Source organism: Scophthalmus maximus, chromosome 11, assembly GCF_022379125.1.
Source record: "Scophthalmus maximus strain ysfricsl-2021 chromosome 11, ASM2237912v1, whole genome shotgun sequence".
In the NCBI taxonomy this organism is placed as follows: domain Eukaryota; kingdom Metazoa; phylum Chordata; class Actinopteri; order Pleuronectiformes; family Scophthalmidae; genus Scophthalmus; species Scophthalmus maximus.
Window position 1 is genome coordinate 9,708,579 of NC_061525.1, and position 25,590 is coordinate 9,734,168.

Consider the following 25,590-nt stretch of genomic DNA (forward strand, 5'->3'; position numbering starts at 1 on the left):
GTGTCTTGCCCAAGGACTCCTCAGCATGCGTACTGGAGGAGCAACCTCCTGGTTAGTGGACGACCCGCTCCACTTCCTGAGCCAGAGTTATTACAGTGTATATCAGAGACGGTGTGCAGGACCGATCCCTATCTTTGAGAGTAAAATCATCATGTCAGTGTCAGACGGGGCTCGTAGAGAGTCCTCTCTTTTCTATGAGATCCTCAAACTCAACATCATGAAAAACCTTCATTCCTAATTATGTATTTAATAATTCAGAAAATCGGTGAAAGAAACACAATATTGCTTTTATCCTGACTCGCTTTGGCAGAACCTCTACAGCAAAAGCACAATAACGTGATGTCTAAGTTATATTCAAGTGTTCCAATGAGCTCTTATTGAGCTTGATCTTATCATTGATATTAAATACTAGCCGACTTGCCGACTCTGTTCTGAGATAAATTCATTTAACATCCCATCTCATGATAGTGGCACACAGCGACATACGCTGTGGTCTTGAGATCAAAATATAACAGAAGGAGCCCAATGTTAGCATTGTCTCCAGTAATACAATTATACAAGTGGTAACTAAGCATATTTACAAGCCCAGCAAACCCACACTGATGTTTCCAATTACTGTAGCTTATTAGGCTCCCGCTAAAGTTACGCTGTAAACCAATGATCCATAATCTCCCTAGTCTCTGTGCGCTAATAAGAAGATAAAAGTGTAAACTGTTCAACTCACGAGGTCAATTGGAGTCACAGGAGAAGGTGAGAGTGGTGTCACCGAACCACAGGATGGGAAGTGAAGATGCATGTGAGAAATGGTAGTTTTAGATATAATAAGATAAACAAAAAAGATCCATTGTTCCATGTCGTTTCTCCAAACACAAGAAGCCTCCGACTTGGCACAGGGCTAACTGGGAGACATTGATGTTTAGTCTCACCTGTACACATTGTCATGACCCTCCGTCTCGCCAGCAGACACGTTTAACATGACATGGCACCAAAATAATCAAAGTCTCTATTCGTATCATTGGTGATGGCTGCATCCCATTCAGGTGCCCCAGATCCACAGGGAGACCTGAAGGGAACGGAGCCATCATGAATGAACACAACCAGTAACACCTGTGCCAGAACAACGTGTCAGCTGTGAAAAAAATAAAAGAAAGAAAAGGAAGGCTCCGGTCTTAAAAGGACATCCAAATCACATCCTTGGTATTGTTACTGCCTGCAGTAATTTTTGGCGGCTCGCGCATGGTTAGGGCACGAAACAATTATTGATTAGCATCTAATTGGATAAATAGATTCAAACCAATGGGGGCCAAACATTTGCTGATTACTGGGAAGCTTTGTTCTGCTTTACATCAATGGATACATTTAATAAATTAATTTTGAATCATAGTGTTGGTTTGGATAAAACAAGACTTTTTTTGTGGGGGGATGGTGGTAATTTATTGCCCAATCCATTTGCTAATTAAACTGAAAAAAAAGTAGTATTTGCAAAGAGGTTATCGATGTTCAAACACTTGCAGTCCCACCCCTGACCCGAGCATCTCTGAAATCCTGCCTACGGCCCTGTCGCGCCTCGGTTCTCGCTGCATTAACGTGCACATCTGGAGAACGTATTTTTGACCAAACTTTTCTGGCTTCCCGGGACGGGACGGGACGGGACGGGACGGGAGCGGAGCACGCGGCGGCCCGGTGCCCGGTGCCCGGTGCTCAGTGGAGCCGTCCCGCCAGCAGGGCGCGTCTGTGCGCCTCGGACAGGAGGCGACGCGGCCCGAGCCCACTCCCCGCTTTCAGCGAAACTGTGTGACGGGAAAGCCCCGTTGTTGTTGTGTGTGTGTGTGAGAGAGAGAGAGTGTGCGTGTGTGTGTGTGAGAGAGAGAGTGCATAAGAGTGTGTCTTTTCTTTTTTTACACTGTCAGAAAGCCCATGCACCGAGCGCGTTCTTCCCCCAGCAGCTCCAGCGCCGACAGGACTCTCCCAGGATGCTGTCGAGCAGCGTCGGAGTGGCCGGCTGTTTGCTCTTCCTCTCCGTCTGTGAGTCCTCACTTTACTTCTCTACTCGTCGCGTCGGGAGGCTGCGACCACGAGACGGACCGCTGCGAGGGGGACGCGGGGGGACGAGGGGGGCTCGGGGGGCTCCCTCCGTCCCTCCGTCCCTTCCTTCCTCCCTCCGCCGCCTCGAACGACTCGTGTCCCGGTTCCACTGAACGCGCGGCTCGACGCGGCGACGCGTTGCCCTCAGTGTTTTTTCTTCCAAATGAAATGTAGCAAAGACAAGAGGAGACCACCGAGCTGCGCTGGGTGTTCTTCACCAGGAACAGTTCGGAGAAAAGTGCGCGCAGCCGCGATTCGCCTCAACTTCCTGAGAGGAGTTGAAAAAGGCGATTTTTTTTGCGCGAAGCGGTTCGCCATGTGGGCTCGTGGAGACACGAGGGGTTCACACGACGGTCCGAGGCGCGGGGGGACGACAGTCCGGGGCGCGGGGGGACGGTCCGGGGCGCGGGGGGACGGTCCGGGGCGCGGGGGGACGACAGTCCGGGGCGCGGGGGGACGGTCCGAGGCGCGAGGCGCGGGGGGACAACAGTCCGGGGCGCGGGGGGACGGTCCGGGGCGCGGGGGGACGACAGTCCGGGGCGCGGGGGGACGGTCCGAGGCGCGAGGCGCGGGGGGACAACAGTCCGGGGCGCGGGGGGACGGTCCGGGGCGCGGGGGGACGACAGTCCGGGGCGCGGGGGGACGGTCCGAGGCGCGAGGCGCGGGGGGACAACAGTCCGGGCGCGGGGGGACGGTCCGGGGCGCGGGGGGACGGTCCGAGGCGCGAGGCGCGGGGGGACAACAGTCCGCGGGGGGACAACAGTCCGCGGGGGGACGGTCCGAGGGGACGGTCCGAGGCGCGAGGCGCGGGGGGACAACAGTCCGCGGGGGGACGGTCCGAGGGGACGGTCCGAGGCGCGGGTGTTTGCAGTAGCGACGTGTCCCTTGGTATCGGGCGGTGAGAGCAGCAGCTGCTGCTTCCTGGCACATCGACGTCGAGTCGAGTCGAGTCGAGCGCGCCCCCGGCTGCTGCTCCACCGGAGGCTCCGGCGAGGCTTCTCCAGGAATCCGCCTGTGTGCACCGGGAACTGTGCCACCGTTCTTTTCGCGATCCATAGGGCGATTGATTCAAATCCTCAGTCTTGTCAGTCATTTCAAAAGAGTGTGCATGTACTTTTATGAGCAAATTGTAGTTAGATTTGCTGCAGAAATACATTTAACTGTGGATGACAACACGTCTTGCCATGGAGCAGAATCCTTAATTTATCACATAGTGGCTCAAATGTCAAATAACGTAGTTGACTTTTAATTCCACAGGAGCAAACGCACCAATGCTCCATACACGCAGAGATGCATCTATCACAATTGGGCACAAAGCCCTTATGCTTACATATACAACATATCCATACAATGTCAAACACAGTGCACGATTCAGGCGGTGTGTCAGGTCAACACAGTAGACTGCAGCGGGCGATGTGTGGCTGCAGCCGTGCAGGAAATTGCAGCCAGAGACCAATATTGCATTGGCCCAGTGCACCACGTGGACGTCCACCTGGACACAATGTGATAAGTGCTGAGCACAGCAGAGTCCGCCTGCTTTGCTCGGGACTGAACATCGTCACAGTGTAATATTGAGAGAGGAAGAACAAAAAAAAAAGAGAGGCCAGAATACACAAGGATGTGCAGAAACTGGAATAGTGCTGGAAAATGTCATGTCTGTTTGGGTAAAGAAGACAGGCAATAATAAGTGGAGTCATGTCTCAAAATGACCTACTGTTGATTGGATTTGACCAAGGTTGATCAGTTTTTAACCAAGTCAATTTTAGTAAAACAATTTTTTGCCTACTAACACATCATTGTGTCATTTTAAAGCTCGGTGTCTTTACAATCAATTGTCACTCTTACTTCCTGAATGCAAATTGGGAAAACATTTCAGAATGTCTCAGTGTAATCTGCACGGTAACTACATAAGGTTGAGATGTTTGCTTCAATTTACCTGGAGGGGTTACACGTCGAAGAAAATCATAAAGTATATACATTAGAGTAGATGTCCGGATGCCATTTTTCCCTTCCCGATACCTGGACTTTGCATATTGGCCAATACCGAGTACCCTCCCGATACCAGTGCAGTAAGAAAACAACAACAACAACAACGACAACAACTTGTTTAAGGTATTTTAACAGCTGTATTTTCCAAACCCTGTATGGAAGTGATGACCTGACTCGGGTTGAACGCTGAAGTGATTTCTGGGAAAACAAAATTGCAGTTTTATCTGGGTGAAACTAATATACTTTAAAGACTTGTAATCGGATCTGTACCTAGATTCACATACTCACAGATGCCGGCTTTTTCTGCAGTATAGGAGGCATTTCCATTACTGGTATATGTTAGAACTACAATTCCAGCTTGTGGATATGTAAAAAAAAATGACTGTAGTCTGGTTAGTACGAGGAGCCAGAGTCAATGCTGCAATCCACTTCTTCCATGTGCACAAGCTAAGGCTGTGTTTGTGTGTTTGGCACCAAGTCAAGCACGTTTTGTCGGGCATCAGGCTCTGACAAGGCTTCTTGTCTGCTCCCCCACGTATGTAATATTCATGCATCTAACATCAGGCCGAGGTATGGAGAGTGTCCAGCTTCCTGACATTAGGGTGCCACCTCTACTGTTTTCCTACGATGTCGTCCACGAGGCTTCAACAGACTGTCATCGTTGATGTGCACTGGAGCGGCTTGTAGCTGACTGTGGTGCAGTTGGAATGAGGTGCTGCACCTTAAAGTTCTGGGCCACCGTGCTGCAGTCCACATGGGCTGCATTTCAATGGTGCCACGTGTGGGACCACCACAACGTCTATATTTGAAGGTGAATGTGTTGATGTTACACTGTTGTGGAATGGGTTGACGAATTTAGTTCAGTGGATTTATTTATATTATATGAAAATGTAGCGAAACACAAAAGTGACAGGCGTTTTGTGGTCGGAGAATGTACCTATTGGTTTTAAAATACTAGTGCTGTCAAAATGTATTAGGAATGATTAATGTTATTTCATAGGTCAATGTACATTTTTATCGCATGCCAAGGAGCAACTTCTCTCCCCCCGATTTTTAGTTACAACATGTCAAAAGATATGGATTGCTGTTTTCTCTCAAAGAAAAAAGTTGCCTCTCCCCATCCAGTTGCCTCAGTTCAGGTGTCTCATTTTTTTGACAGTAAGAAAAGATTGTGGGGTTGATGCTGGTGGTGAACTGAGAGCTGAGCCACTGAGAGCAGCTCCCAAACAAACTCTAATAAGCTCTCTGTTCTGACCGTCTGGTTTTTGGGTAGTGGCTGGGAGGAATCCAATCGAATTCAGGGTTCGGCGGTTGTCATGGCTCTTGCACAACAACAGAAAAGAACTGAGAGGATGCGTCTGTTCCCAAAATGTTCCTGCTGTTATGAACACGTCTGACCCGGGCAATTTCCTGCTGTGTTCTTCACACGTGAACGCCAAACTCCGGAATTTGTCCGGACCCAATTCATTTGATAAATGTCTGGGCCCAGTTTTCATCTGAAAGTGGCTATGGAGAGCTGAGAGATGCTGCTGGGGAAAGGCTCTGTGTCTTGGATGAGCAGCTTTTGGCTCAGTGATGAATGGATGGATGGAGGCTGGTTGTTTAAATTATTGATTTAAAATATCAATTACTCTACAGTCACTAAAAAGGTTATTGGTAGTGTCTCACAAGCCAATATACATTTGTCTGATGTCCAAGAATTTAGCATATCATAAATACTCACAAGTGCCAGTTATGGGAGGCCGTGGCTCAGGAGTTAGAGTGGGTCGTCCACTAACCAGAAGGTCTGTGCTTTGATCCTTTGGGCAAGAGCTGCATGGTGTAGTGTCCTTGGGCAAGACACGGAACCTTAAATTACCCCTGACAGCTGTTCCCTTATGAGTGTGAAAGAAAGGCACGGCACATAGAAGCACCTTGCGAATGGGTGAATGCAACTTGTAGTGTAAACAGCTTTGAGGGGTCGTTAAGACGAAGAAGAAAAGTGCTATATAATTGCAATCCAATTACAGTTCAATGTGGACAGTTTAGCAAATCAATCGGACGTACCAGCCAACCAACCAACCAACCAACCAACCAACCAACCAACCAACCAACCAACCAATCATGGCCTTTCTGTGTGGAGTTTGCATGTTCTCTCAGTGTCAGAGCTGGTTCTCTCCAGGTACTCTAGCTTCCTCACAGTCCAAAGACATGCAGATTGTGGTTAGGTTAATTGTGGTATCTAAATTGACCATATAGGTATGAATGTGAGTGAGAATGGTTGTTTGTATCTTCTTGGTCCTGCCTCTCGCCCGATTGGCTCCAGCCCCCCATTATGGATCAATTTCCCATAAAAAATGATCATGATTTATTTCAATACTATAAATTGATATAGTGATTAGAATAAAGATTACTGTGGTATAGGATTGTTGCTTGTCCATGTAAACATAGAAAGGCTGAGTTAACAGTCTATACTTTTAAAATGTATTTATCCAAAGATAGTAAAATTTTGAATAATTTGTTTGCAATGTGGCCACTGTAGTCAAAGTGTCAAATTAGAGGGTAGGCCAGTTTGTATGAGCTATATTATAGATAATTCAACAAATGACTTATAGTTTTACAGAAACTTTCTGCATGTTTGTTGTTTTTAGTACAGGTTGTGTTGTCATGCCATTTCTATGATCACTAACAGTGCAAATGAATATTGATATGAAGATCTCTGGATGCTGCACACCCACGGTTGTTAGCATTGCAAGTTAGAAAAGATTGGATATTAACTCTATTTTAATAAAACATTAGGATCAAGAGAGACCTCTTGCCAGTATGTGTTGTAGTTGGCTGCTGGCAGTTCTTGGGTGGGAATAAAAAGTTAAAATTGAATGTGACACAACGCCAGATGAAGCCTGTGCTTCCTGCAAGTCTAACAGTTTATTGAACAGTTTTCAGAAATACATATAAGGTGCATTATTACAACTGTATGTGCAGCAAAAAGTGTGCCATCTGTGACAGTCCTTTGAGGAGCTGCTTTCATTTCAACCATGTGCGCTGCCTCTGTTCTCACAACCCGTTGTATTTTTTTCTCCATGAAAAGTGTTGGAAGTTTTTCTTTCTTTTTTTTAAAGACGAGCATGTCTTTCAAAGAGCTGTATCAGTCTAAGTCTTGAGACAATGATGTAGCTGAGAAGGGTCATAACAGAAAGAATTGGAGCGCTTGATAGGTTTTTGGGATCAAAGTAAATTTTAAGGTACAGAATAATCCAATATGAATGAATGTAATTCCTACCTATAATGGGCTCTGCATGCACATGCAATCAGTGCATATACATTGCCAGTTAGCAAACCTCAGTACAGTCATTATGCTGATGTGATTGAAGGCCTGCAGAAAACTCACCTCCTGCCGAACTTCAGTTGGATATTCTATCGCCTTTTATCTCTCGTTTCATTAGCTGCATGTCTCTCTACCTTCACCAGCCACTCAATGCCATTTTGAGCCATGCACTCAGCGTTCTTGTGTAAACTCGAGTGCTGGGAGCTGCTGTCACTGGTTTTTGGAAGGGCTCGGCACAGTAAGAGGGTTATGAGCCCTCATCTTTGGAGATGTAGTCTCTCAGAAGTGGTTTCTGGATGGCAGCACCATGCCAAAAATATCAGCACTGTGAAGCTCACTTAATTTAATATCTCATTGTCTTTGCCAGATTAAATCATTTTGTTTGTCAGGTGCAGTTCAGAAGCAGTTTGGCTTCATCGCTATTCAGCCTTCAGTCGTCTCATTTTGATTGTAATATTCCACATAGACGTGGTGATTATCAGAGCTCTTTTGGATCTCACACTGACTGCTAATTAGCATCCAGGTTAATATAGTGCATAGTGAGTTTGTTAATTTCATGTGGTGTCTCATAACCCATTATGGCAAGTAAATCGTTGCTAAATTACTATGAATTCATGAGGACTTTTGTGCCCAATATACACGTTTTCATTATTGTCAGATTCTTTGAATTCTGCTCAGATACACTCATACCAGTTCGATTCCCTCAGCGTCTCACTCTCTCAGCCAATTGCGTCGGACACATGTTTTTTTTTGACAAGGACAATGTAAATTGAGTAGCTCGGAGCTTTCATTATGTAGAGTGATTTCCAGACTTTCTGAAATCAAAGTGAGCAAGTTCCCCTCGGTGCGGCTCAATTGAAAACATGGTTGGAAACAGCAGACTTGATTATGCAGGTTGAGGAGGCGATGTGATGCGACGCGATGCAATGGAGGTGCTCCCGTGATCAGCGCTCCCGACATTATGTAGAGAGCACTCCCCATCATCCCCCGCCCCACCGCCTCTCCCACGCCTCTGCCTCTCCAGGGTGAGCCATGAAATGACGGCACTGTGGACTTAAATGTATTCACGTAGGAAGCTTAATTTCGTGCCAAATGTTGCATTTTTAATACTGACATAAAAAAACAGGGATGCCGGACGACAGTCACCCTGCTCACCCAACAGAGGTAATGATTCGCTGGATCACACTTTTATGAATGTGAATTTTACCTGGCCATTAGGATCCAAGGACATTGGATAATAGACCGGATATAACTTGGTTCTGCTGGATTTTTTCGTTGCTGATTTAAAAACAAGGAAGTAGTGATTTGCAAATTTCTATTATATTTCCCACATTGTACATTTTAATGCTTCTTTTATCAGCAAGTACAGGTTTTTCTTTTCCTTAGGAGCCATAAAGCTTTTATTTTATATTATACTGAATAAACAATGCAGAGAAGATGTGCATTTATGTTAGCATTTTTCATAAGAAATGTTTCTTATATTATTAAGTTCTTTATATGGTTTTATTTGTGTTTTCTTTTTCTTTATTATAATTTATAATTGATTTGATTGTAAAGTATCAAGCCTCAATTACGTTTCTTTGTCATTAGGTTTTGATAACAACATCTTTGGAGCCATTGCCATAAAAAAAATGTAACTCTCTAATATCGGTATCAGCATAGCCCCCCAAAAATCCATATTGGGGGGCTCTATTAGAAATATGTAGTAAATATAAGTAATATATAGTGTCATTTTTTGTAAAATGTATTAATTGGAGGGAGGGAAGCAAAAATCTCTGCTGAAAAATTGAACAATGAGCTTCTTCTTGTTGCAGATATTTCTTTCATTATTTCAAACAGGACTCTCACAGAGTCTGAAGGATCACCCCATGGCTGTCAGTACTTTCTCTTATTGGAGGCATATTCTGAGCCGTCATCATCACAAAAACACTATTAACTGTAAACTGCACCGAACTGAGTCTGCTTCGAGCAACAAACACGAGAAGTTTTTGATGCCAGGAAACATAAAAAATGTGTATGAAAATCCGATCTTTGCCTTTTGAAATGTATGTGTATGACTCAGTGAAATTTAAGACCTGAGGTGTAATCACTACCTTTTCATGTGGGTGCTTTCCGCTCATTCTAAGACTCTTTCTGTGAGGAACGTCGGAAAGGGATATTTCTTTGGCCTGGCTGGCAGATTTGAAAACTGCCTAGCATCCATTGTTTTTTTTTCTGGTGCTTTCATGACTAAGATAATTAGGTTCATTATGTTGTACTGAAAGTTCTTACTGAACTGGTGGCTTTACTCCAGGCTTTACACACAGCCGTGTTTTGAACTTAACTCTGCTCCTTGAATAATTTAGGAGGAGGGTTTTCCCTGCAATAGATAAAATTAGTATCTGACCAAACCTCTGCAGATTGGGTCATGAAAACAAAGTCAAAGAGGTTATATCTGTTCATTTAAAAAAGCAGGATGTACATTTCCATTGGACAGTTTTTGTCTATCTTGTATATTGAATATGAGATATTGCTCTATCGCAGGAATTTCAGCTGCCTTGTTCCTAGAAAACAAATCCACTGCTTTTAGGTTTTTCTGACTGCTGCTGCTGCTGCGAGTCGGGAGAAGAAATTTAACTCTTTCTCGGTTCTGTCACCCAATTAACGACAGATTTAATGATGACTTGTGCAGGAGTGTGGGCAGCCTGATTTAATATAGCCCAGTGTATAAATTCATTCTCAGCGACGCTGCCGTTTTGGATGCATTGATTTGAATTCCCGGGAATCTTTCTGTGAAGATTTTCTCTTGTCTCAGAATCGATGGCAATGTAATTGGATAGCAGCTCTCAGTGCTCTAATTACAAACTCTTGATAGATGAATGGTGCGCTGTCCTCCCACAGATCCGACTTCCACTTAGCACGGAGGACTGAGGGCTCTGAGTTATTATTTGAATATTTTTCATATTTCTTTCATAAACTAGAACACAAATCAAGTTGTTTCCTTTTAGCTGTGCTCAAGTATGGCAGATTTGAAGTTAGAGAGGTGACCCAGTCTGAGGGAAAAAGATAGAGTTTAAGGTTTGGATTAAAAGGATTAATATCTGTGTCTGTTCTTTTTCCACTCTTACAGTTCACATCAACTTTGCGACTGGCAGCCCAGGAAAAGGCTCACAGGTAAGAAACAAGATATTCTTTATTTCCTGTCTGCAAATTAGTCTGAAGCCTTGTGCTGTTGCTCATCTCTCGATAATTAGTATTCCTCATTCATTTCCTTTCCCCTATTACCTGACAACCTGAACTATGTCTTCTTTGATAGATTGATTATCAGCCACCAGATCAGATGTTCAATTTGCTCTGCCATACAATCACTTTTTGCTTTTCTAAAGTGAAAGATGATTTTTCACCGTTGCATTTCTATTAGGCTACATTTGCTGCTCGATAAATAATTAACATGTTGAGTTGCTCAGCTTCTCATTGGCCTGAGAGGATGTTGACAGTAAGCCTCCTGGCAGAGGTGCTTAGCGTTACAGAAATGGGAAATTACTCTTTTTTTACACGTCAGCTGCTTCTTTTCCTAGCATTTTGCTTTGCTTCTTTTTATGTGAACTCACATTGTTTAAATGATGTTCGGCAGAATTGTCATCAACTGAACCCTCTTAAGTAAACATTGAAAAAAAACCAATTCCAGACATATTGCTGTATATGGTATATAATGAGAAGTACTCAAAGATTCTTGCCTCTAATTTCAACCCCCCCAAAAAAGACTTTTAAAGTTCACATTAAGCTACTTTCTTAAGATAATTGTGCCACATTATCAGTGTCCCTTCAAAGAAGGATACTCAGTCAAAGCACAAATCACAATTACTTGAGTTTTTGTTGTTGTCAGAGAATAACAAAGGACAGCTGCCTGTCTGAATGATAAAAGCAGAGATTTATATGGCATCTATTCAGGAGAAGAATCTGTGAAATTGTGTTTTCCTTACAGTGGAAACATTATCGTGAATTAAAGTCAAGTCTAATGTGGTGGGATAAAAGACATGAGGAACTGGTCCAACATAACCTGTGTTTCTTAGAGCGTTCAAAATCGAGGTTCCCATTTGTTGTAGCCTGTAATATTTGCCATTTGATTTTTTTTTTTTTCTTCTCCACTACTAAGCCCCAAAAAGTTTTAGATCTCAGCTGAAGAACAACATTAACAAAATAGAGAGGAATACACATTTCTAGGTCATGGGAGTGCTCCAGTTTAGTTATGGTAAGTTATAGAATTAACAACAGGGTCATGGAGAGAGGCCTGGCAATCATTGACATACACACCATTTGGAACACGTGCTTATAAATTAGAGGACTTAACTCATTATTTCTAACATAAACCATATGCTGAATAAAGCAATTAATTACTGCTCTTTCCAGGAGGACTATTGACTGTCTTACAAAGTTGCAAGGTATAGTGTATGTGGGAAAATGAAGTGCAATACATATAAAATACAGATCTGAGCTAAGATGAAGACAATCCAAATACAATTTAATTTTGATTCATGGCTTTGATTCTTCCAGTCTGTCAGGTGACAGTGAGAGTCGTCAAGAGTGTTTCCAGGTGCACAACACCCATAAAACACCAACATGACTTGTTGTCAGTTAAAAACCGTTACAGCTACAAGTGTTTGTTGGAGACCGTTGGAAAAACTACAATTAATTTGTCCTGTTGTTTTGCAATAATTTGCAGGAAAATTATGGCGGGTGTACGTCAGTGGTAAATATGTGATTGTAAACAAAATCCTTTTGGCTATCTTATATTTTGTAATGCGTGTTGTGTGCCTGATACATGCTGCTGTAACACTGGAAGTACATCTTGTCTGTCGGTCTGTCTGTCATTCACCAATGTAGGGTTTTAAACCACTTTTTCATCAGAGCTCGTTTCACATGAGTTTTGGCGAAAATGGCCAGCATAGAAGATCTGGCACCACACGGCAGAGGATTCCCCACCTGACTTCAGACAGCTGGGCTCATCCAATCATGATTACAATTTGGCTAAATCTGCAGGGACTCCTGTAGTGTGTGTGTGTGTGTAATATGGCAAAGCAGCAACGGCCAAGTAGTATTAAATTCAGAGCAGCGTATTTATAAAATTGCCAAATTGTGCAACCTCGTGGTTTAGTGTTTGCTCCCATCCAATGGAGAGAAATATTTGAAAAGCTACATCCCCTGCTTCTGTTGCACATAGCATCGCTGCAAGAGGCTCATGATTTGCAAAGTGGAACATGGCAGCAGCTGTAAACATCACAGTCTAAATCACAGTAGTTGTCTTTGAATGCTGTTTGTGGCTCGCACGTGGATCACAGATTTACTTCCCTCCTTTGAAGACAGCCTGAAGCCTCTGATGACTGCCATCAGTTTGAACTGAGAATGACTTGGAGAAGTTGGCAAAGGCAAGGCCTGCACACAGTAGGTAGTGTGATTATCTGCCGCTTCCGGGCTCTTAATCAACAAGTGTATTGCAAGTTTGCTAATGTAAGCAGACGTGCCTTGATCTCATGCACCCAGAGGAGTCTGAAAAGTGAGGAGATGAATGCGTACACAGTGTGAGAAATGATTTACTAACTTATTCCATGAGTTCTGCAGAGCCAGTAAATAAGTTGAACTTTTTAATATTCGTGTACACTGTCATTTAGGGCTTCTCAAAGGGCACGACCGGCTACTGAGGTCCTTCGTCAGTAGAAGTCTTCACCTCTGTGTAGACGGAACTCGGCCTGAAGTGGAGTTCACATAATGACCAGTCTTGAAGGATAAATAAGGGGCAGCCTTCCTTAACAACCCAATCAATTCAACTCCTCATGTCTGATTGGAGAAGAATTTGCCTGTAATTTGTAGATTTTCATGCTCTCTGCCAAACACCCTTTTTTTGCAAATGACATTGGTCATTACAGCATAAATGGCTTTCATTAAATGCAAAAAGAGCTTTTCTTCTTCTCCAGAATCTCCAAAACCTGCATGAATGCTGCCATTGTTCAGTCGATGAGCTCTCTGCAACTGGACAAAAAGAATGTGTGAATAGCAACAGTTTTTCAGGCACAGTTGTCACATCCATCAAAACGCTCCCAGCTTGAAGTTTCCACTGTCCAAAAATGTCGTGAGGAAATGGTGGTTAAGTGGATCTGGGGAAGTCAAGACAAGGTCTAGCATACTAAGGAAACTCTCATAAAACTGCACGTTTTTTGAGCAGAAAGTAAAAGCAAAACCTCCTGTATGTCTGCAGGACACAGGAGTGGTGGTTGGTCGTTCAACTGTGCAGCTTCCACATGACATTGAGTCATCAGTAGAAAACTAAACCTGCAAACTTATCACAAAAAATCAACATCTCAAGTCTGCGTGTTAGGAAGTGAAGTTAAAATTGAGGAAAAAGCTGATTCCACTGAACATCAACATATTCAAGAAAAGCAAATCCAGAACTACTTGTATTTCTACTTCAAGAAACACTAGCTGAAGCTTGTAGAGTTGTATTAAGAGTTACTTAATACTAATTGGAAATCTGTAGATCCTCATCATGCTCTTTTTGTGTGCAGCCTAAAAATAACTCAGTAGGAGTTAGATTCCTAAATGAAAAATAGAAGTACTTTTGTGATTGTGTGCAAGTTGTGATATCTGCCAAAATGAACGTTTCAATTTTGAATGTCTGCTTGCTGCACGGCTTGTGTTCACATCTCCTCCCGTCCAAAATCAACAAATTATGGAATTTGCCCTTTGATAACCCTTTAACCTGGCTCATGCAATTCATATTTAAACAATCTGAGAGTATCGCGCTCATTAATGTAATAGATGTTATTAAGAAAGTCAAAGCTCTGTGCTTATGGAAGGTTTTCTTCTGTTATTGAGACTTTTATGGCTGAAATCTGGTCCAAAACATCAGCCATCGCATGCCGAAGAGAGGGAGCACACTGTGAGCCTAAATAACTTGCACAGCAGGCCTTGACAGAAACGTTTGCCCCGTTGCCTCCGGCAACCAGATTTGGACCACTGTCAACAATTTTGTGTGGTCTGGTTGCCTCTGGTGGCAAAGAGTTTTCACTGTGCTTACCAAAACAAAGCCGAATCCCCCGTCAACAGTCGAACTAAGTGAGAATGTCCCCGATGAAGTGTGAGAGAAACTCTAAAATAATCAGCTTCGAAAGAATAAAACACAGGAGACTGGAGAGTGATCGTGATGCTGAATGAAGTGGACAAGCAGAAAAAGAAATGGAACCTTCATCAAAACCAAAGAGGTTGTAAGTTAGTTTATTTGTTTAAAGAAATTAAAAAGTATACCACAAACTCTGCAACACACTTCCATCAGGGAAAAAGAAGTTTGCTCATCTAGATGAACACATTTAGAGTATCGGGGCTCATAAACAAGGGAGGGCAGCCAATATACTGTATATTAGGAAGGAAGAAAGGGACACCAGTCTTTCAGGATTTATTATGTAAGATATCCGGCTAATCACATTACTTTGCAAATGTGAAATTTAAATGCAATTATATTATTCTTTCATACTCATCTTCATTCTTGATTATTTTATTTTTTTTGAAATGATCCTGAGCCTCTTGCTCTTAATCAAATCCGTGTGTGTGTGCGCGCGTGCGTGAGAGAGAGTGTAGCACAAAGGGAGGCTAAAATTAAAATTTTGTCATTTAACATTTAGACAGGTCATGGTGCCCTTCTTCAGTTTTCTTTGCTACTTTCTTTACTGGGTACAAGATGATTCTCGTTGCTATGGATACAGCCCAGCAATGTAGCAGCTGCATTATAACTTGTTAAAATGACCTTGATAGGAAGTATATACCCTGTGTTATTTATCGTTAGCTGCATAGTGCACAGAACAGTATGTAGACGGGCATCAGCTAATATTAGTCAGATTTACAGTTTATAGCATGTGCTTTAAATATAGATCTTTTTTGCGTGAAGTGTAGAACAAAGTCACATCGGTCATTGTGGTTTGATTACTACTTCTGTGTTAACGTTTGAGTTCTTCAGTCCAACATTTTTCTCATTTAAAAGTGCCATTACTTCATTTTATAATCTCTGATTGTGTAAGACTGACTATTTATTTTGTTATTGCACACAAACAAACACCAATCCAGCAATGTTTGTTCCTCTCTCGATACTCTCAGCAACTTTCTGTCTGCAGCTCTCAGCGCCAATCTGACTGGTTCCTACTGTGTTAGTTTGATAATTATTTATATATATATATATATATATATATATATATATATATATACACTGTGCTTTAGCTGAAATGATTATATGACCAGATGACTGTCACAAAGAAGATAAATGATTGATTAATCTTTCCAGACATTTTTCAACCCAGTAAATAAAAAAAATGGCAAATGTGGATCCAGCTTCTCAAATGTGGGGATTTTCTGCTTTTTTACTTTGGGGACCGAGACGCTTGAAGAATTTCTCTCAGTCTCTGGGAAGTTGTTGTGTGTTGGCTTTTCATAGACTAAACAATTAAAACAATCAAGATGTATTTGGCAGATTATATTGGCAGAATAATAGTTCCCGTCAGCTCTAGTTGACAACATATTGAATAACACTTTTAAACTAAACTGACGTGATTGTTGTGAACTCCATCATGCACTTTGTTTGCATCAATTGGAGCAAATTGACAGTTCAACCTGTCAGTTGTAGTCTACATTTCTTCGCAACAAACTATAATTAGCAGTTTTTTACCTTTCGATTTTTAGTTGTCAGCGAAATGAAAAAAAGATGCTGTGAAAAGCCCTGATGAGAACAGGGAGCTGACAAGTCATCACGTTGTTTCATCATTAAGTGTTTAACCCTTCAGGTACATGAGGTGCTTAGAGTCCTTCTTGACAGCCATCATCTATGAACATCACACATTTTACTCTCAACATGTCAAAATTCAAAAGTGAAAAAAAAAAAATCCTGTACCCTTGAACCACTCTTGCCGTCAGTGAGCAGAAAGCTAATGTGAGCTGACGGGTCACTCACATCAGTGAATCCCCTCTGGGATTGAGAGATGTAGCAGGGGGCCCTGCATGTATGTGAAGAGCTTCCAAATCAAAGTCCGGGATCAAAGGGGTTGTCTTTGCTGGTGTCCTTGACTACATAACAGACACATTAATAGGTTGAGGATGATTCTCGAGGAGTTTATGGATGTCCACATAAGCTGAGGAAGCCTTCGCAGCGGTGCCGCCGCCGCAATGAGGTTGAGCTACACGAGGCACCGCTATTCCGTCTGCCTGCATCGGCGCTGCGCTGCCGCAGATCAAAAGTGCTCAAGGGAGGGTGAAACTAAAGCCCTTCGGCTGGACAGTGTAGACTCATAGCAATTCCTTTATAACACCTATGGGTGTCTGATTTGTGCTGCAAATGGCTGACAGCCTGCTGTCAGACAGGATAAAGGGGGGCATTACCTGTGCACAGAAGCATAGAAGACCGAGAAGAGCAGAGTTCTGAGGGCTGAGAATGATTCATGTCTCAGTAATGGTGAAAATGATGCCGGACCTGATCTGAGTTCACTCTGCCGCAGAATATTAGATCATTTAGGACACCAGACAAAAGATTTGCAGTCCTCGCGTCACTCAGCTGTGGGGATTTTGTGAAGCGTAAGCAAGAAGCAGGATTTACAATGGGGAATATTTTGTTAAAGGCCCCCATGAGTACATTTTTGATCTTATACATTTGAGGGGAAAAATCGCCCATGTGTTGTGTCATCATGTGTTTACAATTGCATCATAATTTGTGCCATTCAAAAGGAAATATCTATCTCATAAAATATCAACACAACAAAAAGCATATTTTTATTTTAATTATAAATTAGTCTATGAACACCGAGGAAAATAAAGGAAATATTCAGGACATAGTCTGACGTTACCTCTGCCGAGGAGCTTACGTGTTTACATTGTCTGTCAGCGGGATAACTCAAAAACTACTGAACTGATTTCCATGAAATTTTGTGGAGTGGTGGGGCATGACCCAAGGAGGAACCCATTAATCTAGGTAAACAGGTGGATTCAGGAATATATTTCCCTTTTTTTAACATGGCGAGATTGGGCGGAGGTTTTTTTCAATTTATCAGAATGTTGTTAATAAACCAGACCAAATGAATTAATTCTGAATCCCTGGAAACATTTTGTTCTTCATAGTTGATGTTTTGGGTCATTGATAAGAGGCTAAATGAAGATAACGAGAAATCATTCAAACTTTCATGTAAAACACAAGTGTTAATACACATTACAATATTACAAATGTATGTGTAACAGAGGAGGAGTTTCTACACTTTGGCCAGACGGAGAGACATCTCATTAAAGCCTCATTGTCATAAGTCATTAGGGCTTAGTCAGTGTTGTATAAAATCACGTAGACACACACACTCACAATCAATATAATTGGTAACGTTTCACCCATCACTTCATTCATCACTCTGGAGGTCTTGATTTATTTTGTTTGGCAGTGGGAGAGAAGTGGTTTACTGTTTCCTCTCGGCCTGACAGTTGTGTTACACTTACAGTGAAAAACATTGCACCTGCCACTTTTGAGTCACAACTACCAAAGTCCTAATGCGCCATAATGAATTCATGCATTATTTGGCTCGTCCTTTAAAGCAGTTTTCTTTTTTTAATGTTGTATATGAGTATTTACCTGATAATGAGTCAGATCCTGATTTTTTTTTACAAGATTCATATCTTCCTTGAGGTTCTTTCTCTCTCTCTCTCTCTCTCTCTCTCTCTCTCTCTCTCTCTCTCTCTTCCGCTGAGGAAATGATTTCAGAGGAGTAGTGTGTGATAAGATGAGATGGGAACCGTGTGGGCATGACTAATGCTACTGAGTCCAATTAAGCTGATGTCTCGTACCCACGGAATTAAATCACCCTGATATGATCTTGTCTGCCTGCGCATATATTTACCTCTAACTCTGATCATCTGCAAACATAAGACAGGACAGAGCTCGGCATATGCACGGATCACGGCTGTGTATAACTTTTTTAGTTGTTGAACTTTCTCCTATCGTTCCTGCATCTTGAAAATGTGCTCGCTTGGTGCTTGTCAAAACACTTGATACAGGATTTAATAATTATATTAGTAAGTATGGGAAGTGCAGAAAATACGAGGCGTACAAATTTAAATGTTGCCACAACACTTGCACAAAGCTGTCCAAATGGAAATTGGCTAAATGAATAGGATGTTCTCTATTATGAAAATGGGTTGTCCTCTAAATGTGCTGAGATAGCGGGTTACATGTAGGCTGGTTCACACAACTGCCACCAAACTACTGTGATTCTCTGTAACCACTGCACCATACCAGCTCCGAGGGAATTTATGACTTAGTTAATCACTCTGAAGGCTGCAACAGCTTGCCAGTGAAATGATTGTTAGTCTTGGGGAAGTCATAAATCAAAACAGGCCTCGGTTTGTCATTATCTATTAATACTGTGCCGCTCTTGCTCTAGAGCTGTATGAAGCAGCCGGATCTCACACGTTCTTGCCTTCTCCCAAGTCTGAAATATTTCCTCTGAAAGATGGAGGTAAAAGACAGCTCTTCAAAGTTTGCTCGGCTTGTGATTGATTCACTCATCCCTCCATGGTCTGCTGCATGCGCTGACAGCTGTGGAGGTGGAACAGTGTTCAAAGCCTTAATTGAGCCGAATGCTCAGAGCTTAAATGCTGCAGGCACAAAATCTACACAATTAGGAAGGACTAATGACGTGGCGTATCGCTCATTATTTCTCCAAATAACCCATAGAGGTTTCCATATTTAGTACCGCTAAGTCTTAATTAGTGATTAGCGAGAGGAAATTGAGTATTTAGCTGAAACCGAGCATCTTCACCCAACCCATTTCCAACATCTTTTGTTGAAACAAAAAAGTGGATTTATGCAGGTCATTATTTGAAGACGTGTTTGAGTGGCTTTTTTCCCTCCCGATGCTGTAATTATTAAAATTGTCTCTCTGTCTTTTCAGAGCCAAGATGATATGCATGTCATCCACAACAATCAGCTGGGTGAGTCTTATTTTGTTTCTACTTAGTTGCAAAAGTACAGAAGTACGACCAACAAAGGAGCAAAAGAAGAACAAGAAATGATGCGACACTTTATAGCCTGCAAATTAGTGCAAATATTTGTTACATTCGGGGAATAAAGCTGAAACCAACAATTAAAAACAAAATTTTAATAATTATTGAATTTCCTTTTGTAGCAAAATTGCCAAATTATTTGATGTTCTGCCTTTCAGTTGTGTGGATTAGCTTTTTTATTTTTCTCTTGTGTGATCTTTAGCCAAATATCTTAAGATTTTTATTTAGCCAGACAACATGTCTCATTTGATGAAATCATGTCCGGCCCTATTATTATTATTATTATTATTATTTTTTGTGATATTTTATGTTTTATGCACAAATGATTCACTGATTAATTCATAAAATAATAAAGACAAATAACTGTCAGTTGCAGCCCTAATGGGATACCAATGAAATACTTACAAGGTGGGCACAAGAAAAGACGCACAGGGAATTGGAAATAACAGGATTTAGGAGGAACCCTTACATTTTAATTACCTGGTACATTATGCAACTTTGTTGCCATGTAAAATAATAAGTACTTATATATATTCTTTACACGTTATCATATATTTCTTTTTCATTTCAAAGTGTTAAAAGTGTATAAACAATATAATTACCATAGCATATATCAACAATACTACAACTAATGTCATTGTAATATCGACAAGAGCACTCAGAGAGCACAGACCTTCGCAAAGGCTGAGCAATCTGCCACCTATATGCTGTTTCACCCAAAACCTGCTTTCCCATCATTATCTTACCCACATGTTTTTAAAGGGGTTATGCATTTATGATGATTTGAGTCAAACATGTCATGTTTTGTCTCACAATTTCACCATTGATTCTTCACCTGCCCGGCTTCGGTCCTCTCATGACGGCTTCTTCTCTCCGTCTCAGAGACAGACTTCTTTTTAACCAGGGGAGTAACTAGACAAGTGAAGTCAGATGTGCTAACCACTCCCTTGGTGCAGCTCGGGGTGCTCGTCTCCTGAGCCACCTCCACCCTCACATGTGTATTTTTTCCATTTAATTCTATCAATTACACCGTTGCTTGTCTTTGTCTTTGGATTATTGGATTATTGTCCATCTATTGTTTGATATTTGGATCAATGTTGGTTGACATTCAAAGAGATTAACCATTCCTGAGTAGTTGTTTTTTCAGTTTTAGGAGAACTGAATACGTTTTCACTGGATGTAATCATTAGTTGTATGTTGAAATGAAAAATGTTAGATGGTGTAAAAAGTTTGAAAGCAAATGTGATAAAGTGAAAATTTGTCTGCCTTGAAAAAATGATAGTCGCCAGAGTTCCTCGGACATTTTTTGTTTGACAAGTTCTTCTTTATCGATTTGACAGCAACCAGGAATTTCATAAGTAGAGCAAATAAAAAGATGGCATGCATGCCTTTCATGCTTCAGGGGGCTCATACAATCAGCATCTGGGATTGATTTTCGGGGGGGAGCCTGCAGAGGACTATGGAGCCGGTTTTCTGGACCTCTGCCTGCTGCTCATTCAACTGGGTCACCACAGACACACAGGCGCACAAAAGCAACTTCATAATGCTCTCATTTGGCAGCTCAGTGCAGAGAGGAAATACAAGCAGACAGCTATCTGAAAAATGGAGCTGCACTATCTGCCACTGCCCTAGTAATTCCCTTTGTCACAGCAGAGAAGCCACGCTCACCTACAGAGAATATCGTCTGTGGGCAGGAATTCAAAAGATGAATAAAGAGAAGTCTGAACCTCTATTGTTTTAACAATGCAGCGGACATCAAGAGATATCACTTGTTTATTTTAAAGGAGCTGGTGACCTTTTAGAAGGCATTGGAAGTAATCACTGTGTTTTTTTAATGCGGAGTACAGGGTTTCGAATCAGAAGAGAATAAGGATGTTTCATTTAAATCTGAATAAAAATGAGGCATTATTTATACAGTGTGTACACACTGCTGTGTGTCTACATTATTACACATCTTCACAACAGAGAGCAGAGTGATTCCTCTGGCCAGTTTGTGCTGCGTATTGTTTTTAGATAGCTGGCATCCTGGAAGACATCCCCTACCTAAGTGCCTGAGGAAGAGAAAACATCCAGCATCGCTACACTGTTAAAATATGAGGGGGGGTTATTCTCTAACATGCCGCATGTGTACATCCTCCATCTGTCTCTGTTGAGTGACCTATACACAATCAACAAATGGAATCAGACATGTGTTCATTTCCAAGATATCACTATACAATAAATTATTACACTAGAATGATTTTTTTTCTCCTCTTAATACATCTATATTGTAGGTTATCAAAACATATTGTGCAGTGTCATAAACAATGAAAAATGATGTGAGGAATCTCTGTCTGGCTGTATATAATTTGCTTTTCTCTCAAAAACTGTTCCTCCAATCTGCTTAAAACTTGGCAGGTGTACTGCTGGGAGCCCAAGAAAGTTCATTGGCAAATTTGGTGCAATTTGGTATTCTTTATTAATATCATTTGAATAAACAGGCGAACAGCGCTCTGTATAGCAGCGGGGGCTAGGGCTCATCAATGTATGTGGCGTCATTGATCACGACAACAAATTCTCCACTTCAGTGTTCTGCATTCTGAGTCAAGCTTCACCGACCTTTTAGCAAACAGTAGAACAATTGTTTGTTCAGCAGCGGGGGTTTGGGGCTCTGCAGACTGAATCCGGCATGTTCTCATCAAGTCTGCAGTCGGTCTTGTCCAGTGTGCCGCTGGTTCAGGGCACATATAACTACATGGTGTGGAATGTGGAGGTAATGCATTTGAAAGAATAACATGAATTGAGAAACATTTGAAGTGGTTAGAATTTGATTCAGACATTTCTGACATATTTGTTGGTTAAATTCTTGTCTGTAGAGGTAAAAGAAACACACCAAAAGAATTGATATTGATCTATTTGCTTGGCTGCATAGTATCATAGTTTAGGGCTCCGGCAATGGTGCACAAATTGGTATTTCTTGCTCTTCTGTTCTCTTTATCCTACAGTTGGTCATTGCCACCATCTTTGTTTTTGGTTTGATTGTTGAATTTGGTTGCAAAACTGTGCAAACAAAGTTTTGCTGTTTGACTTCATGGGAAGAACGCCAAGCCAAATGATTTACTGTTGATGGTATAGAAGAATAAATTACCCATAGTTTTGGTTCTAGTCTTTATCTGTGGAAGAGAGAAAGAAATGTTAGAGCAAATAGCAAATACAATGTACGTTGCCAAAAGCAACGTTTTAAAGGTGGACATTTTTGAGCGTTGGATAGTTGAGAATATAGGGCAACTTTGCACTACAAACAGTAAATTGTACTGCTGGAGAGTAGAGAAGGATTTCCGTTACTGTAAATCAGAATATTCACTATAAAAATAATTGAGCCAAAGAAAGCAGTGCTGCTGTTCCCTTCACAAAAGATATGAGTTATATCTTCCCAGAAGGGACCCTGTTCACAAGATGTTGACTCTACCCTTCTTGTACCCTTCTGTTTAACATACCCTGTGTATTTACTTTTCCTGGCTGCCTGCCTGTCATAAATCTCTATTGTTTCTGCTTTATAGTAGATACTTTATTTATCCCGAGGGAAATTCAGGCATCATTCTGAACATGGCTGATGACTTTGTTTGGCAAATTGAAATAACACCACGCATCCGTCCTTAAAAACAATACACAAACAATACTTATGTAAATTTGTTATACATCGTGAATTCATGCATCACCCCCCCCCGAAAATAAATCTGTTTCGCAGAAATGGGTTTCATAAGCAACACCTGGAATTGGTTAAGCATTAATCGCCTAAGCTTCCTGAATTATTGATGCTAAGTGAGGTTCAAGGGTCGGATTCAGCTCTCATCGGTCTTCAGCACAGATGTCAATGGAGTCATGAACTTTAGAGAACCTTTAATTAGTGCGATTATCACAGGTTGGAGAGCCTGGTGTTCCTATAGCTGTGAGGACTTTCATTGACAGAATCCTTTCCCTGTCCCCTTTACCCTAACCTTAACCATCACACAGAAATGGCTAACTCTAACCCTTGCCTAAACCTAATTCTAATCTGAACCTTTAAACCAAGTCCTAACCTCAAACAGTTCTTTGTAGTTGTGGTGACCGACCAAAATGTCCTCAATGGTCTCAAACAAAAATTAATCGATACAACCATAGCAAGACGTGCACACACACACACACACACACACACACACACACACACACACCCTTTCATCTCCTAATCTCTCTAATAATTCCTCATTTCACTCTCTGCTTTATTCCTCTCTCTGTTTCACTGAGATATTTATGACACTGACCTTTTCAGGAGTAAGATGAAAGTTAAATACACCATGTTCTCTATTGATCTTGTGCAAGGCAATTATAAGCCTGTATTAATGTGGGAAGGGGGCTGATAGAAAATCATTGCTTGGTGCATGACACATGGCCCTCTGCCACAGTAGATGACTGCCTATAGGAAAAAGTAAATTCTTTTTTATGGCTAAATCATACTCTCAACAGCCTTAAAAGTTTGCTTTATTGAATTTGGCTTTCAGATTGGATATCACCAGATGTCGGTGAATTGGCTATTACATTCTGGGGCTGTGTAGTGTGGCGGTCATGGTTAGTTTGGTCATGAAACTGCAACCATATTCTCTCAGTGTAATCTCCGTCGGATGCACGTTTCGGACGTGAGGAAGGAAGAATTGGCTGGGCGTTTTTCTGTAAAAGGCTGATTCTGAGCCATCCTGTCTTGTGGAGTCCAATGATGTGAGTCAGTGGAGTGTAGCAGGTTTTACACCAGCGCAATCAGCCCCTGGATGGGGAGTCAGGCCTGCTGACTATGGAAATGAGCTATTGACAACCTCTGTCATCTCTGAATATGTGCTGGCATTGAAAAGCTCTGAATTTGTCATGACAGTTTCATTGGTCCCAGCACAGACTCATGGCCCCACTCGCAGAACCGTATCCCTGTAGAGTTTTGCAGGAATTCTGTATGTCATTGATATTGCACTATTGATCTGCTTTCCATAGTTGTTGTTTTTTTTCTTTCAAGATTTTGAACTTGATTTAAAATGTTGCGCTCCAAATTCAGCCACACATTCACTTGTTTGCTCTTAGTTGCTTCTTGCTGTGGATATGTGACTGTGTAACTGAAATGAAATGCCCCTGTAACAATTCTGGCGACTACACACACCTACTCCGTGACACTGATGGGGATGACAGAGGTGCAGCAGTGCCTAGAGGTCAGGGTGCTTGCAGCCTTTCTGCCACTTGGCAACGTCTGCTATTCTGCTCCAAGGAAGTGTCACTATTGATTTGTGTCAATAAGGTGACAACACTGCAGGGCCAGGCCACTATCGAGAACACACAATACACACAAGTGCAGATATTCCCTACATCCAACTGTATGCCTGCACACACCTAAGAATACAAACACATTTTAGCTTATCAGCCTTGATTCCTGCATCAGTCTCATCCCGTCTGGTCCTATATGCCGAGATGGCGAGGACGTGCAAACAACACTGAGAGCTTTCACACAGAGTTTGCCATAGACCAGATGGCGATGGCCCTTAAAGAGTGGCTCCATGCACTGAGAAAATCAACAGATCAGAGAGAGAGGGAGGCAGAATTCTCCTGAGTCTCATTTCAACCAATATATTTCAAGGCTGATACAGTCCTTCTTTTATGGAGTGGCCTCTGTGGAATACTGAAGGAGTGAGGGGAGATAAACGAGCACTAGACCCAGCCTTTCTGGTTCCTCTGGCCTCGCAAAATAAAATCCTCTGTACAGAGGTGACCGGGGCTTAAGCTTCATTTCTTTTCATTCTCTTCAATTTCTTTCTCTCAGTATTTAGCCATAACCCCAAGTTTCAGACAAATCACCAGATACTACAGTTAATGCGGAGGGGGACATTGCGGTCTGTGCCAAAGTTGACAGCAATCACACATGTTATTGACATTTCACTAAAACGACAACGAACGTGAACCTGATGATGATGGTGGTGGTGAAGGAAAAGTCAGAGCATATATATGTCCCATAAGCTGCTTTCAGAAATACACTGAAGTGTAAAGGAACATTTTTGTGTTAAAACTCAGCCGGAAAAATCCAGGAGATTCATGGTGAGCGAGTGGGCGCTCTACCCAGGCATCACCCGTCCTCTGAATGTTCCAGAAATGTTTTTGATGTTGTGATT

General features: G+C 42.0%; 1 protein-coding gene across 3 annotated transcripts in view; it reads left to right on the plus strand.

The window, feature by feature from the left end:
* The first annotated feature begins 1,732 nt into the window (after positions 1–1,732).
* b3glcta (beta 3-glucosyltransferase a) overlaps positions 1,733–25,590 on the plus strand; it is a 63,644-nt gene continuing 39,786 nt past the window's right edge. Inside the window, exons 1-3 of one of the 3 annotated variants that reach the window (XM_035623567.2) lie at positions 1,733–2,025; positions 10,491–10,534; positions 19,321–19,360. In XM_035623567.2, coding sequence (XP_035479460.1) covers positions 1,974–2,025; positions 10,491–10,534; positions 19,321–19,360 — 136 coding nt within the window. In that variant the 5' untranslated portion in view covers positions 1,733–1,973. The remainder of the gene's footprint in view (positions 2,026–10,490; positions 10,535–19,320; positions 19,361–25,590) is intronic. The other 2 variants (XR_007031716.1, XM_035623563.2) reach the window with 2 other exon arrangements.